The 17,432-nt window shown below is 40.9% G+C and overlaps 1 protein-coding gene, 1 long non-coding RNA gene and 1 pseudogene across 2 annotated transcripts; 1 reads left to right on the forward strand and 2 right to left on the reverse strand.

Moving 5' to 3' along the window:
* Positions 1-907: 907 nt before the first annotated feature.
* On the reverse strand, positions 908-2,290 carry LOC145459701 (uncharacterized). The gene is made up of 2 exons (XR_013921545.1): positions 1,526-2,290; positions 908-1,469 (listed from the first exon to the last, which is right to left on the reverse strand). It is a non-coding gene; the product is annotated as an uncharacterized LOC145459701 (long non-coding RNA).
* Positions 2,291-2,749: 459 nt separating this feature from the next.
* LOC145459734 (ADP-ribosylation factor pseudogene) lies at positions 2,750-12,260 on the reverse strand (annotated as a pseudogene).
* A 2,393-nt stretch (positions 12,261-14,653) lies between these two features.
* On the forward strand, positions 14,654-16,465 carry LOC145459592 (CD63 antigen-like). The gene is made up of 3 exons (XM_080338182.1): positions 14,654-15,063; positions 15,641-15,724; positions 16,199-16,465. Exons 1-3 carry the CDS (start codon positions 14,938-14,940, stop codon positions 16,244-16,246), a joined length of 258 nt encoding a protein of 85 aa, XP_080194308.1. The 5' UTR covers positions 14,654-14,937; the 3' UTR covers positions 16,247-16,465.
* Positions 16,466-17,432: the final 967 nt, after the last annotated feature.

Here is a 17,432-nt window from a genome sequence, read left to right on the forward strand (position 1 = left end):
TGGAAGTATGCAAAATCACACTCGAATGGAACTCGTTGTCATTGCCAAAAATACCTGGAATTAGCTTGGAAGACCTCTGCCAGTGACATTAGTAGACAGCCAATGCACCACGTCAAGGTTTCGACAAACGCATTTTTTTTCTTTTTTAGGTAGGGAATCTCAATGTGGATAGGCAGTATTTGCCACAGAGAGAAAAAACTACCATACTAACACTACCAGAAACTACATTCGCTTCATTTGCTGCATCTTTTCTTGGTCATGGGTTCCTAGCCGACTTTTGTCCAAGGATTTTGATCAACATAGGCTTATGTTGTATTGGCACCTTTCCCTCTCTTTATAGCCTTACGCTGGCATAAACGCTGGCCTAAGGCAGTTACTGAGTAACTGACTTGGCTAATATCTGGATTCCTGCTGTATCTCATCGAAGACCGCTGTTAACTTTTAACATTCGTGAATAATAATAATGAATGTCAACTGAAGTTACCAAAGATCCAAATGCTGCTTCCAGAACATCTTGTGTTAGGACTCTGGAAGATACTGATTCCATAACACCATTCAAAAGCCGAATTGCTAGCTTGACCATATTCTTGGTCCATATTCGTATAGAACTCTGAACATAGTGTTCACTTTTGGCCTTCTTGAAATTGGATGTAAATTTCACCGACTTGTTACTAGTGGTAACTAGAGTGGAACCACATAGTCGGGTGGCTATAATGGGACCTATGAACATGGAAGTATTTCCTGCCAAAAATCTCAACATTTGTAACAGATATGCAGTAAAATATAAGAATACTACTCGGAATTGCTTCGCGGGCCGGATGAAATCGTCTGGCGGGCCAGATGCGGCCCGTATCTTAGACACCCCTGCTTTACATTATAGTAAACCCCACTGTGATAGCAGTAGCAATTGTCAGATTGGTAAAGAAATACCATGACTTATAGAATTTCAACAATAACAAAAAAGCATCATGATTGAAACAGACTTTCAACAGCATCATGATTGGAACAAGAGGTTTGAAAGTATAGAAAATGGTGCTAAAAGAGCATATTGTTCATTTTTTTCAAGCTATCTCGCAAACATTTGGAAAATTGTGAGAACAGATGTTATTCAAGTGTTTCACTGCCTTGTCCATGACATCCTCAACCTCATTTAGATCTGAAACAGATTGAAGGGATACAGCATGAATCAATATGTTATAGAATGGATCACATTGAATTGCCTCAAGTACCCTGAAAAAATATATCTTTTTCAGGGGTTTTGCCATTTCTTTACTGTGGATAACATAAAAGCGGAGAACCATGAAACCCATGAAACTGTTCAGACGGGCTCTTCAATCCACCGTCTTTCTTCTGCATCACTTTAATGAGGTTTCCCGATGGCGCTGCAGTTGTTAGGCATGTGGCAATTGCTTCATTGGCTTGCTTAGAAATGGCTCCCAAAAGCACTCCACCAATATATTCAAGTATGTCTAAAAACACGTCAAAGTTTTTCCATGGAAAGCCAAAGTATAGGCCATTTACATACCAGATTCCTTGCCGTTGACTACTCCAATCTCTGTGATTGGATGCTGCTCTTTACCGCAGACGAGAGAACCAAAAATCTTCAAAGGTAATGCTGAAGCTGGCAATTGTGGCAAACCCAGAAACTTGTTAGCTTGATGGCAGGATATTAGAGTAATGTCGATAAAATCCGTCAACACCAATTATACAATATTCAGAATGGAGTTTTTCCACAAATTGAACAGCTTTGGTCATGTCTAGTTCCTCGAATGATAGGGTGCATTCAAAGTATTTTTTGCTATTTACACAAGCCCTCTTCAAAACAGCAATTACAGCATCCTCAGATATATTCCAATTTCTGGTGAGAACTTCATGATTTTTGTAATGTTTCTTCAAAGCTTTCACAGTAGGAAAGGATGCTTCGCATTCCTCACAAAAAACACCCTTCAAGATATTGAGTCCTTCGAAACATTCTTCAATTTCCATTTCAGTTAGTCCCTCCCAGTCATCCCCGAAGGCCAAAGTGATGCGGCCGAATCAGCCATGACACCGACTTCTATGCCTGACGAAGTATGATCTAATTCTGGCGAAAAATATAACAGAGGATTCACGGTATTATTCACTAGTCATAACGACTCGCCACCGCTACTTAAATGTTGAACTGTCCAACTAAATCCGACGCAGCTTCACGAAATACACGACGAATCGCCTTGAACTCCATAGAAACAAGCACTAAGCGATCCTGTTTTGGGTGCAGCCATCTGACCGTGACCATTCTGCCGGCTAACAATGGGAGAACACTCGAGTCGTCACTCCAGTCATACTCTATAGTTTAACCCCTGTTGCTTGGTTCAGTACATCGTATGACGTAATCTCTACGTAGAACACGGCACCGGTTGGCATTCCGAGTGATTTCCATTCACCAACACCAAACGTTGCCCACTTTTCAACATATCACGACACAAATTACCGCAACTAACCTTTATTAACCGCAAATACGAAATCAACAGTCATCATTACAAGCACGATACAAAGGAAGTAACTGAAATGAGATCAGAATAGAATACGTTAGTTAAAAGTAAAGCAACAAAGCCGGTAAAATATAAATCAAAAAACCATGGAGAGAATAGTATCCGTCTCAAACTGGTAAAAATGCTTTTGATGGATAGAGAGTGTCCACTAGCACGTGGTAAGCGGCAATAGAAATATACAAAATGTTAGCGTTCACAGAGGCAATTGTTCTCACTCATTACTTATTTTTCTTCTTAAGAGCATTCGAAAGCCAATCCGGGCCCTCATAGAGCCCGTCGACGGTAGTGGCGCAAGTAGACTGCACGAACCACTGTTCGCTTCGGATGTTTTTCACACCCAGTTTCTCGGCAATCTCGGCGCAGTTCATGGCGCTGGGCATATCCTGTTTGTGGGGGCAGACCAGCACGATAACGTTGCGCAGTCCGTCTTCGTCGAGCAATCCTTTTCAATTCGAGCTGGGCCTCGTTTATCCGCTCTTTGTCGTTGCTATCCACGACAAAGATCAGCACCTGGAATCATCAGGGTATTGGAGTCAAATTCTAACATCAAATCGATGAGCCAATGCAAATTTACAGAAAAAAAACATCAATATTTGCGGTAAATGGATGAAACCAGATTCAACATAAACTTTCCTACAACACGGCCTAATATCATTTTTATCACGATAAACTGAAACAAATAGAACGAAACAAAATTTGTTTCAAAAACTTTGCCTAAAGCAAGCAAAATATGCGGAAAATCATATATGATCCAAGCTTAAAATCAAATGCGATGTTATGAAATGAAAAAAAAACTGAAGATGCCGTTTGCATGTTTCAGTCTGGCTTGAAATATGTGAAATTCTGCCTGCTCCGGAATAGTATCGAACAGGATGTATATCAGAGATGCGCGCTGATACTACAAAGTATACAAGTTGGCATTGCATTACCGAATCTATGTTGAGCATCAGCATCACTGATGTCTAATGTTACACCAACAACCAACTAGATCTGTTGTTAAATATGGATCAAACACAGTGACGGGATGTGCATCATTCCAACTTGACCTGCACTACGGATCTTGTCAATTGGACACAGTTTCAATTTCAAATGCGTATATACCTACTTCAGCAGTTTCACTATAGAGACTGTAGTCTTTCAAAAAAGTAAAAATGAGGACAAATCCTTTTAAACCCCTACTTAATATTGACCAGACTGCCCTGCTCTACACATGCATACGATAAATGTCACCAATTCCTCGTGTTTCCAGGTGTGGATGAAGGCTTATGTGGCGAGAGAAAAGAAGGTAGTTCTCGCTATATAAGTTTTGTTGGATACGTAACAATCTTTTTTGCCTACTGCAGGTATTGTGTGGGGAACCTTTTAGCACGAGGGCCGCATTAAGCATCTGAATCCATTAGCGGCTCCGGCTCCAAAGCCCTGTTTGTAAGGACAGACAGTTCCAACCAGAAATGAAGATAAGTAGTACAATTTTAACATTATGTGCGAAAACACCTAATTTGCATACGTGAGGTCAAAATTTGGTCAAATTTCAGTTTTTTTAGTTCAAAAAAAGTCAAAATTTAGATTTTTTAGGAGAAAATCTTCCGTTTTTTAGGTAAAAAAAAATCGCCCTAGTTATGACGAATTATTATTGCCGACTCAATACTCGCACCTGTTAACAATACAGATATAAGCGAGAATCTAATCCGCAATTCATCAACATGTATGCCGGAACGTCGACGAAAGGTTTCGACGCCTCGCGTGGGAATGCTAGCACGCTCACACGCAAACAGAGACGCAGGATTATCACACCATTACGTTCTTGTCGTATACTGTGAGTGATCGCGCGATTCTCATCATGTCGACGGCGATAACCATTGTTGCAGAGTGGCATGATTTATAAAAGAAAGTGTCCGCGGCCCGAGTAGACGATGATATGTCTTATGCTGTGACATTTACAAACTGCTCCGGTAGCCACGATAATGCTCTGATGTAACGGAATTGTAGATAACATCAAAGATTAATGCCTATCCAGCAGAAAGGATACCTGCGGATGTTCTCTGTTGGGTTGCTAATTTTGCTTGACTGCGCACGCGACCATAGACTTCAAAACGACTAGGTGGTCCTGCCGATTTCGGCTGTCCCAACAAGACTAGGACCACTAGATTATTTTTAAATTATTATTTTCCAAATTAGATTAGAATTTGAACTACAGCTACACACCTTCACCAGATTAGGCTCGATTTAGAATTATAACTACATAGTTTTTCGTAATTAGATTAGAATTACATCTACAATTCATCGGAATTAGATTAGAATTACACTTGTAGCTACACATATACGTGTGTACAGGAAGCTTGGCTCATTTCACACTAGCAGGTCCTGTAGCATTGTCAGGAAGCCAGAAATTAGACTAGATTGAAAACTAGAACATGGCCACATTTAACAAGCAGTTTCTGCCCACATGATGCTAGCCTACCCTACTATATGAAGCATTTCAACCTGGTTTTAGATCAACCACTTCCGGGATCACACGAAATACGACGCTATACCCCATCAAGAATTTCAACCTAGTGCGTTTTGCATCAACCATTTCTGGGATCACGCAGAGGCTGCCTATGATTTTCGATCACGCAGAGGCTGCCTATGATTTTCTCCTTCCCTGCTAGACAAAGCATTCCTAACTAGTGCGCTTTCGGATCAACCATTTCTGGGATCACGCAGTTGCTGCCTATCCGATCCCTTCCTTCCCTAATAGATGAAGCACTACAACCTGGCTTTAGATCAACCATTTCTGGGATCACACGAACTACAATCACACAACTGTACTGTCACGTACCAAAATGCTGAACTTTCATTTTCAGAAACACCAGCTTCAGTTGTGAGAAACGCAAGGTTTTGAATGAATTTTATATTAAAACATGAAAAAATAAAAACAGAAAACAGAATTAATTGAGGGTGATTGATTTAACGTCGCCCTCGACGTAATTGAGGGTGATCTGGAAGTAAAATGTGGGATAAGTTGGGGCTCGCTCAATATCTGCGAACAAGGCATAATAAACGTACCGATTCGGATTGCAGTTCCAAGGTGATTGACTTATTTTTCTTTTTTTTTTAAGGAACTGTAACCGCTATGTCCGTTCTACGGCGGCGACGCCGATGACGACGTCTGCGTCGTGGTTTCGGGGGGTCAACACTGTTTAAAATGATTGGATTAAAATCCGAGAAATTTTTTACTCTACACATTGATCAACATACCCTGAAGTTGTGTCGACCTCTCTCTGTTTTTCACCGGGCAGGGAGGTCCCAGATGATTGGTGTCCTGAACAATATAGATAAATGTTTGTATAATGATAATGACTTTAGTGACATATATTTATGACACGCAAAATCGTGAAGCGTCCAGTCTTTTTTGTTTTTTCTTGCAACGACCAACGAGCATAAAATTTAGGCCTAAATATAGGACAGACACAAATAAAAAATATTTTTTAATGCGCAGAAATATTTAGTAGGCAAAACGATCCAGCTGTAGGCGTCGAAGTAGAGGTATAAATCCAAAAGTAATCCAGTAAAGATCCTTCAATGCGTTGTTTTCCCATCCAAATTCACCCTCGTTTGAATCTTATGCTAGGCTCGCTCCTTGCACATTCGCCATCTACTGTCCTAAACTGCTAAGTAGTTTTGGACGTCGTCAACAACCACTTGAAAACGGCGGCTAGCAAGCAGCATAAGCAATGGATTTATCTCAGCTTCTTTGTAATAAAGCCGTTTTCAATCGAATCCCATATAGTTCTTCAAAACTGTTTGCGTACGGTCATATCAATGTGGAGTCAATGTCACAAACGAGTTTGATTTGATAACACGTGCACCATACAGATAGCTTACAGTCACACTCGATCAGTGTTCGGATCAAGTCACTACCTTCGAGTCACGAGTCATCTCGAGTCATTGCACCTTTTGACTCGAGTCAAGTCAAGTCAATCGATTTTCGAAGGTGACTCGAGTCAAGTCAAGTCACTCGTTTTTTGGATGTGACTCGAGTCAAGTCAAGTCAAGTCAAGTCGAGTCACGAGTCAAGTCACAATTCAAGTCAAATTGAATTTTCGAAGTATCAGGGACGATTCAATGTCATTACATTTTGCCTGCTGTGAGAAAGGCAGAATAATTTGTCATTTATCTTGCATCAAATAACGAATATTAAGTTTTATATGCTTGCAAGTAGGCGCTGTGTCTATCACGCACACGTAGAACCGCCAATAAACTACGTGACCAACTATAGCTATGCTACAGTCTGTTAATATCAGCCAATAGTTTCGAACACGAAGCCTCGAGAAGTTGTAACAAATTGGTATGGTGCAATATACTACCATCTACACATCCGTGAGAAAACAAACGTATCAACTATATTCGCCAGATTTAAATCATAAAAGAGGGTTGGTAAAGGTGATCACTGGGCAATGTTAGCACACGTTGCTATTATATTCTTATTCTTCTACTACTACTGCTACTACTACGACAACGTAACCTGTGGTCATTTAGCTTGTGATCAATGTATTTGTGATGCAATAATGGAGGATCATTTAAACGTACATTCAATGAATGCCTGGTTACTTTCACAAGTGACACAAGCGTATTGCGAAGCCTCGAGAAGTTGTAACAAATTGGTATGGTGCAATATACTACCATCTACACATCCGTGAGAAAACAAACGTATCAACTATATTCGCCAGATTTAAATCATAAAAGAGGGTTGGTAAAGGTGATCACTGGGCAATGTAAGCACACGTTGCTATTATATTCTTATTCTTCTACTACTATACTGCTACTACTACGGCAACGTAACCTGTGGTCATTTAGCTTGTGATCAATGTATTTGTGATGCAATAATGGAGGATCATTTAAACGTACATTCAATGAATGCCTGGTTACTTTCACAAGTGACACAAGCGTATATATATATATCGGCTTTCAATTAAATAAAAGGGCAAAAGAAAACAGGAAACAAAGGAACATCAAGATATCAGTTTTGGGCCCTTATCAAGCGCCTCCAGCGTGGGCGGTCGTGGGCGTCTTCGAGCGATAGCCCGCGTTGCGCTAGCTCGGTCTCTATTGTTGAGCGCCATGTGGTTCTATTCCAGCCACCTCTGCGCCATGGCTCTGTCGGAATGTGGTTGATGATGGCGGCGGCTGGTTGATCGTCTTGATGCCGCACTAGATGACCGATTAAGCGTAAGCGTCGTTCAGCAGCCAGCAAACGGCATGGGACTGTTTTTGTGAGTTTGCGCAGAGCATTGGTGGATATGTGCTCCGGGTGGTGGATGCCGAGTGCGTAGCGGAGGAGTGCATCGTAGTTGGCGTTGAGTGTCTTAGCCAGCTTTTCTGTCAGCGTGAGTGCTTCTATTCCGTAAAGAAGAACCTGCTCGACAGTGGCACGGAAAATGCGGGTCTTGAGTTGGGGTGAGGCACTTGAGTGGAAGAGGCAATGTAGCCGTCTTGCCGCGCCCCAGGCCTTTGCTCGCCTCGCCTTCAGTGCTTTTCCGGAGTCCGCGACGTCAATACCGAGGTATATAAAACTCTTGACATTCTTGAGCCTGACTTCTCCCAGTTGAATTGGTGTCGCGTTCTCCGGCAGAGCTGGTATGGCCAGAACCTCAGTCTTCTTGGCATTGATCTGGAGGCCAATAAGAGCGGCGGTGGCCTCTAGTTGGTTGATGAGGCGCTGTGCCGACGCGGTATTCGGGGCAAGCAAGGCGAGGTCGTCCGCGTAGGCAAGAATACCTACGTGGATAGCCTCGCGAGTCGTACGCGTACGTGTTCCTTGCCGTGGCCGCCATTCAAAGAAGTCCGAGTTGTCCGGGAAGGCCGTTCGTAGCACGAAGTCAAGGATTATCAGGAGGAAACAAGCGGACACAAGCGTATTGCGAACAATACGAACATACACAAAATGCAATGATTTATTTGATACCGTTTATACTTGATGACTTGAAATTGACTCGTAAATTTTGCTCCGAGTCACGAGTCAATCGGCATTTTTGAAGCGCCGAGTCAAGTCAAGTCAAGTCATTTCTGCAAAGTGACTCGAGTCAAGTCAAGTCATACGAAAAAGTTGACTCGAGTCTGACTCGAGTCAAGTCATGACTCGATTCATCCCAACACTGCTATGAAGTCTGTCTCAGCCATCATAGTCTCGAGTCATATGACTTGGTTCGAGTGATTCACAATGACTCGCGTACAAGTCGGGTCAATACACAGATTGACCCGAGTCGAGTCATTTTACACAGTTGGAAAATGACTCGAGTCAAGTTGAGTCACCAAGAAATCGTGACTTGAGTCTCGGCCCGAGTCATTTCCTGCCGTGAGCCCTTTCGAAAATTTTGAAAAATTAACGGTCCCAATAGTTTAGCAACGGTCAGCTTTCATGGTTTTATTGACTCGTCAGTCAGAACTTTTGAACATTAAGCAGATTGTGGCTTCCACACGACTTTGTCATGTACATTAGGGGTCTTCTAAAATGACTATTTTTTTCTCAAATCGTACTGGCTACTTGATAAAATTGTTAGGTTACCTAATTTAAGTCTACACACCAAATTTGGTGCAATTCCAACCAGTAGCCGCCTTGCTACAGGAGAACAAAGTTTTTATTTATTATATAAAACTAAATTAACAAAAATTTCAAAATCTTCTGTTCACCCCATGAAAGTGTTAGGTTGTCTATAGAAACGATGCTCACCAAATTTGGCTTGATTCCAACCAGTGGAAGCAGATTTTGAAATTCATACGCCTCTCCGTCAAGAAAAAAACATGCCTAATTTATAGGAATAGGTATTTCGGTGCCGGTCATTACCGGGCCACGACACACCAAAAGACATATGCAGTTTCGGCCAATATGCGGCTCGGAAGTGTTCTACCAAAAAACAACTTATGCCGAAACTTTGTATATATGAGTCCATTGTCAATAGCCGCGCTGGATGGGCGTGACGTATTTAGTCCTGTCCTTCCAACACAAATACGACCAGGGGGCACCCACAGAGGAAATTCAGTCATCAACCTGAAAATTGATCACCATGTGGCCAAGACTAAAGTTTGAACTGGAGAGACGAATTGCTGTTTTGATCCTGATTCTAGCTACAACCCACGCTAACATGTTGTATAAGCTATGGCTGCAGTTCAAAATGTTGAGTAAAGGATTACGAAATAACGATTGCCGCCCATTTCAAGTAGTGTTATACGAGAAAAAGATACGGTGAACATCAAATTTTGCCTTCCACTTAATACAGATACTTCAAGCTTCCGTTAAGAGAAACGGCAAACAACGGCTCGGTTAAGATATATATCAGTAGCTGTTGGTTTTTAATGCTTAATTGTGGAAATCGTAATGTTTCTTTCATTTGACGAATCTGAAATTTCAAATCTTTGTCCAGTGTACGTACGACCGTACGTACGTAGATATAGGTCTACTGCCCGCCAAGTAACAACGGTCAAGCTGCGTTTAAATAAGCATAACCAGGCATCAATACCTGAGTTACTTTTTGAAACCAGGCAGGTTTTTTGTTTTTTATCCTGCTGCGAGGTAGCGGCGTCTAGAGCAGGGGTCACCAACACGCGGCCCGCAAGGTTGTGTTTTGCGGCCCGCGGCCTGATTTGAGATTTTGGAAGAACGATCTGTACAGCATTTTGAAATTATTAAATTGATTTTGATATCGTTGTTGTGGTTGTTCAAAGTAAGCTATTCTCCTATGCCCAATATCACTATTTCTCACTGCTGCGGCGATGGTGATATCATTCCATGGAGGAAGAATTCGTTGATATGAACTGGCATTTGGGCATATTGCCTTGAAGTGCAATGGTCCACCATTGCCAAGACAGAGACGCATAGAAAACGACTTCGGGTTCCCCAAAAGACCCAGCTTGACGGGGAGATAGTTTCTCAGCAAATACCGTGTCTAGCTAACCCCAAGGTCGATTCTTTTGTCTAGGGGTGGCCAATATGTGGCAGTAGAAGGAAGATTATGCGGCCGTCGACACTTATTTCGATTACGATGTGTTGGCGGTCGTCAATATGCAAATTGAATTTATGAATTGACTCTCTAATTAATGAGAGGTTTTAATTATTCTCGAAATTTTCTTCGCGCTGCGCGCGGCTCAACGCGTGTTCATTTTATATATTAATAGTGTCCTTTGTAATCAGAGCTCCACAGTAGAGATGCGATCAGCAGAGGAAAATGATGCGCCCCATGAATAAATACCAATTTGTAATCGTGTTCTGCTCATCACGAAGGAAATTTGGTTCTGGTAGGCCTACGTTTGAGCGAATCCAATATCCTTTCGCTATACCGAAAATCCTGATGGGATGTCAAGAAATAACACCATGCAACAAACGGGAATAAAAAAATTGGCCCACCCTAAAATGCAACACAGCATTAATAACTTTCCTAAATTTTCTAAGACATCATCTGCATCAACTCTACCGGTGAATTCGATCACATGGGCTGAGAAAGGATAAATATTTGATAGTAATATGTGAAACTATAATAATATTAATGGCGAAATTCACTCAAGAATATGAAAATATTTTCGCGCTCTGCGCGACTAGACAACGAATCCTGGTGGTTATTCATAACATGACTACTCACGATTTTGTTGCGCAGAGTAAGCCGATATGAGTATATAGATTAGTCCGGAGTTTACCGGCAATGGACAATGGACATGGACATTTTAACGTGGGCTTTTGATCTCCAGTTAGTGCATTACGACCATGCGCTGGAATGCGGTCGTAGCCAACATAAGTAATCGAAATGCAGCCGTGAATAGCAAAAGGTTGGTCACATCTGCTTTAGTTGATGAAGAGTGTTGTCAGGTATGGTGCGCAGCTCATAGTTCAAAATAGAATAAAATTGATTATCTTCATTTCTTTTGTTGCATTTGCACTTCTTCAATAAAATGTTATTTCTTCTGTGGTAACTATACCCGTCGCACATGTTTGAGAAAACAGCGCTGTACTGACGTAGAGTTATTAAAACGTGGCTGCTAAACTGCGTTGCCTATTTTTATCTCGATATTGAAGTCATGCGGCCCGCGGCCTCGACGAATTTTGAAAAGTGGCTCGCGACCCGTTTTGAGTTGGCGACCCCTGGTCTAGAGCGTATTGATAACCTGACATACGGCATGGCAGGTGTTCTTATACAATCCCACTACAATGCCAATCTATTTCCTATGTGTGGCTGCTTTTTACGCAATGACGAGCAAATCTAAAACCTCTGACGTAATAATGAGCAGTGGCGTTTGAAAATCAGACTTTTGCGCTATCAATAAACCAGGTATAATATATCTTACTTGTTCACCAATGTTCAATTTATGTCATAGCCCTTGTACAAATAAGAGGTATTCGTTCTTTCGCAAAGAAATCGAGTAAAAATTTGGCAGAGAAAAGCCTGTCGCTTGATTTTGTATATAATATTGGATCACCGCAAACCTTTCTGTAGCTCATCACAATATCATCTGGATTTCTAGTGGAATTCATACTGATAATCCATCTCGTAGCTAGTTCAATACCTTTTTCAGGAGTTCTGGTGGGTCTTTGAACTCCAATGAGCGCAGCAATGGTTCAAGATCCACTGGTTGCTGAATAATATTTGGAACAGATATGGTGTCCATGCTTTCATCAAAGTCGTTGAAGAGAAGTTCATGGACAATTTCCGGGGGAATATCGTACCATTCCTCAACAACGTCACTAACTTGCGAGGCCATAATTTCAATAGATATTCAGTATAAATGAGTAAGCCGTGTACCTGATGAAATTAAAATAATATTAATACAGCACTACAGACACTGCAGTCGATGTTCAACTTAATCACAAATGTCTACTACATGAAAAGTAATCTAGACAAGCTACGATAATAATAACACTTAATTAACCCGCTAAGTGTGTTTACGATAGCCGGAGCATCACGGCAGACAATCGAAACATTCTGGCTGCGATGACTTGTCATTCAACCGTATCTGATTGACAGGTCACGCAGTTACCGTTCTATCCCATTCAGTTTTCCATGGTCTGATCGTAAGAACAGCCGCCGTGCTGTATATCAGGTTATCAAAACGTTCCACGCGCCAGTACCTCGCAGCAGGATAATTAATCACCACTCTGCCTAGTTTAAAATAGTAACTTGTGCATTGATGTTTGGTTATGCTTATAGTTTAACGAAGTTTGACCGATGCTGCTTGGCGAGCAGTAGGCCTATGTAGTACGTACGTACACCGGACAAAGATTTGAAATTTTGTACTCGTCAAATAAAACATTACGGTTTCCACAACGAAGCATTGATAATCAACAGGTGCATCATAACCGTGCCGTTTTTGCCGTTTCTCGTAACGGCAGCTTGCAGTAGGCCTACATTATCTGTATTAAGTCGAAGGCAGAATTTTATGTTCTCTGCATCTTATTCTCATATGACTCTACTTGAAACTGGCGCCAATCCTCATTTCACAATTCTTTACTCAACATTGGGACCTGCCGTCATAGCCATGGGCTTATATATATGTCATGTTAGCGTGGGCTGTTTTAAATGCAGCCCTACTATAAACAAAGTAGGCTATGCTTTTTTTGTTGAGGGGAAGACGTATGCATTTCAAAATCAAGCTTATCCAGAGAGAATTTTAAAGTCAATTTAATCCCTCGAAAATACTCAATACCTTATGGTGGTCTACGAAATACTTTGAGTCCTCTTCGAGCTCGTTCCTCACCCTATTGGGAAATTTGGGGTGCGGCAAACATGGACCTGGCAAGAATGCAAATCGTTGGGTGCGATAAATCGTCCTCTATAAAAATGGGCAATAGGTAGGCTACATTATGACGCAACAAGTAAATGACGCATCTTTTTAAAGGAAGTTTGTTATCTCATTAGGCCTTTTCAGCGCAATCCATATATTGTTTCCAATATAACTTCTAAGATGCAAAATAAATGTAATCGTGAGTAATCGTGATTACTTTTCCAATGTAATCGTAATCGTAATCGACTACTTCCTGATTTTGCTGTAATCGTAATCGTAATCGTAATCGCAATCGATTACATTCATGAAGTAATCACCCCATGTCTGATGTGAAGTAGTCGAACACGATTACGATGACTTCGATTTTTTTCGAATGTAATCGATTACGATTACGATTACTAATCGTGATTACTCCTTGTCTGTATACAATGTTCTTTCCAATTCTCCAATAGATGCTGACGGTTAACCCTGACGAGCTTCAGCCGAAAATATTCGGGTTCATTCCCATATAAATATATTATTCAATTGTATATTGAAGTTCTGTACCTCCAAGAAGCTCTTTAAAGGTAATTTAAAAACGTGGCCACATGAGTAAGGAGTGGAAGCAGACAGAATGTACTTGAGTACTCCGAAAAAGTATAAGTACTCTTTGACACACCATCTTTTGCATAATCCCTGTTTTTTTTCATTCGAAAATGTCCGACAGTGCCGATTGTGACCGTGATCCTAGAAACAGATTTTAGTTTGATGTTGTCGGTCTAGGGCAGGGATGTCAAACATAAGGCCCGCGGGCCGCATCCGGCCGCCAAGCCAGTTCATCCGACCCGCGGACCAATTCTGAGTGGATTGATCTATATTTTTATCCATCACATCTGTAACAAATGTGAGTTTTTTGTAGGAATTTCTTGAATTAAAAAATGTCTCAAGACAGCAAATGTAGAGCATGTCCATAGGCCATATTATTACCACTCGACTGTTGTGTTGTGGTTTCTTTCTAGTTACCGCTGGGAGAAAGTCGATGACTTTATCGTAAAATTTCGAGAAGTCACTGGGTCCATACTAAATTTAGAGTTTTATGGGAAAATGAAACAAAAAACGTAGTTGTTCACAAAACCGAATACGCCAAAGGCGAAACCGTTATAAGCAGGTTACATGTAGAATATAAAGGTTGTAGAAAATACAATGCAAATATTCGTGGTTGCACTGCCGTGTCGCTTCTTACTCAAAAGGTGCCCGACCTCCATATGAACCCGAATCGCCATTGTTCGCGAATAAAGAAAGTCTCGCTACTTGCTAATTTTAAACCCCTATGATCCGTGGTACAATACAATTTACTATTATATGTATATACTATAGCCTACTTGATGATAAAGTATTTAAGTGAAAAGATAGGATACGATTTTAAAATCAAATGACTGGTGCGGCCCGCGGGCGATTTGAAGGTTTGCATCCATCCCGCGAAGCAATTTGAGTTTGACACCGCTGGTCTAGGGAGTTAAAATACAGTGTCTAATAATAAATCCTTACTGAAGTAGAGTGTTTCAACAATAATACTCTATATTCATTAGGAGCATCACTGTTAAACTATCCATACACTTCAGAAACTACTGTCGGCAACCAATCGCTCACAGTCAACACGACATCCAGCCCTGCTACGATGGTTACGTTACCCCCAGATGAAGCAGCAACTTCGAAAGTGAGCCAGGGTTGTTGCAAAGCGATGTCCAACGAAAGCTGCCCCGGTTTTGACCCAAGAAAATATGAGCAATATATCTACACAGACGTGAGTGCCGATAAAATATTGTAGGATAGCAACCGATTCGTGAATACGGAATCGCTTATTACCACTAAGGGTTAATTTATCAACGGGGGTAATAGCTTCGACGCTATTTCCCCTGTGGAAGGTTGTATACGTAGATTGATAACCTCCCATCATAGGAAACATGTAGTACAAAGCCATGTACGTGGTTGGAAATGACTTTTCTGGGAAGCCATCATCAATTCACAGCATTGTCACAAAGTGCAATGAAATAGGAATGGTCAAAAACTAGCAAATCATCTTTGATGTGAGGTAAAACTGACATTATCTTCTTAGTGGTAATAAGTTCATGTTCGAACTTTCCACATCATTCGTACTGCTGTGACGACATAACGAGTACTACTCGAATACTCGACCTGAAACATAATAATCGATTCACAACGGAATCACTCAGTTACGCGATTTAGCCCAGCCTTGCGACCGTATAATATTATTGCTGTATTTTTAAAATTAGCCAGAATTGACTGGTACATTCCTGATATAGAACCTATATGGATGCACTCCCAACATACAACATGTCTAACTCATAGTTCGATCCCAGGGATGCAAGGAAAAGGTTCAAGACTTCATGGCGCGATACGAAATCATCATTGGTGCAGTTTCTGTTGCATTCGCCCTCATTGAGGTGAGAAATTAAAAAGATCGCTAACCGATAACATCGAGTCGACATCACATGTAAACAGATTTACAAGCGGAGAAATTATTGAAGTAGGTACTGAAAATCTAGTCTCGCATTGATTCCGAAAATTTACATCATAAATTGGTCACGGCACTGCAACTACCCTGAAATTGCAGTAAATAGTCGGAAATTGGTATCATTCTAATCTAAACAATCTTAGCGCCTCAACACAATGATCATGGCAATTACCAAGAGCCAAGCATTCGTAACAATGTCGCTTGGAGCAAGCCCTGGTTTTCTAGCAGCCGTGTTTTTACATGATTGTGCAATTGGCATATAGGTTAGGTGTCTATGATAATAATCGTATTGTATTGTGTTGCACGTGTATTGCAGGTGAAAGTTGTTTTGATGAGTGTCGTCATTAAAAACACGAAAGCAAGAATACATTGCACATGTCTCAAATACATTATTCATTTTTAGCTGATGGCAATTATCGCAGCTTGCAGTTTGTATAAGTCGTTGGACTGAGACCGCGTTTGGATCCACACTGGGCATTGCGCAATATATTCCATATTTTCTACACATCACATAGTAGCAAAAGAAGGACGGATTTGACGATATGGTCGAAGATAATATATCTGATCTGCAAAAAAATTCGATTATCATTGAGTACTGAAATTCATCATCAGCGCTATCTGCCGTCCCTTCTCGTCTATGTTAAATGCTTCCGTAAAAGTAATGCCAAATGCTAAAATGCCGGTGGGCATGTATTACAAAGGAATACACATTCCATACCAACACCCGGCATAAGATTCTCAAGAAAATGATTGAACTCGACGTTTGTAGGCATATATACGGCTGCATACGGCGTTGATGCAATTTTTCGAAAGTCATCTAATCTTCTACTTCATATTTAGTGTATGTAAGATTCGCTAGATTCAAATGTGGTCCAGGTATATGATGATTAGAGACTATTAGAAAAGAAGTGATAACTAGAGTCCGGCTGGTTATCGGTTTTCCGATCATGTAGGATTGTAGGGTCGTTATCACGATTTGAGAGAGACATCGGTATCGGCCATTATAGGTAAAGAGTTATTATTATATTCTTTATTCACAGTAAAACTGGTAAAAACTCACATAATCCGGGAAGCAACATGCCCCCAAAGGAAAATGGCGAGATTGGAGTAAATTTTTAAAATTCCACTAATACATTCAAATAGTTATTCCTATGCAATACATGGAGAAGTCAGATTTCATTATTATATTCTTTATTCACAGTAAAACTGGTAAATACACACATAATCCGGGAAGCAACCTGCCCCCAAAGGAAAATGGCGAGATTGGAGTAAATTTTTAAAATTTTAGTAATACATTCAAATTGTTATTCCTATGCAATACATGGAGAAGTCAGATTACAGAATTGCAGCAGATGAAGAATTGGCAAGGGTTACAGAGCAGAGGTAGAGATGATTGAAGATGAAGAATCGAGATTACAGAAATTATGCTGTGATTCACAATGTAATTTTAGTCCAGTGGTGCATTCAAGGCCTTCCGAAGAATGTGCACAGTGCCCAATAATGTGATCTTTTGGATCATGTCGAATCGAACGTTGCCCGGAATTTGTTGGATATGTCTCATGAGTTTTTTGCTTACGACCCCTGTAGCGCCAATGACTATCGGTACAATGTTTATTTTGCATCGCCACATTTTCTCA

Source organism: Botryllus schlosseri, unplaced genomic scaffold, assembly GCF_051294905.1.
Source record: "Botryllus schlosseri isolate E-star unplaced genomic scaffold, Bs_hap1 Bs17a, whole genome shotgun sequence".
Lineage (NCBI taxonomy): Eukaryota > Metazoa > Chordata > Ascidiacea > Stolidobranchia > Styelidae > Botryllus > Botryllus schlosseri.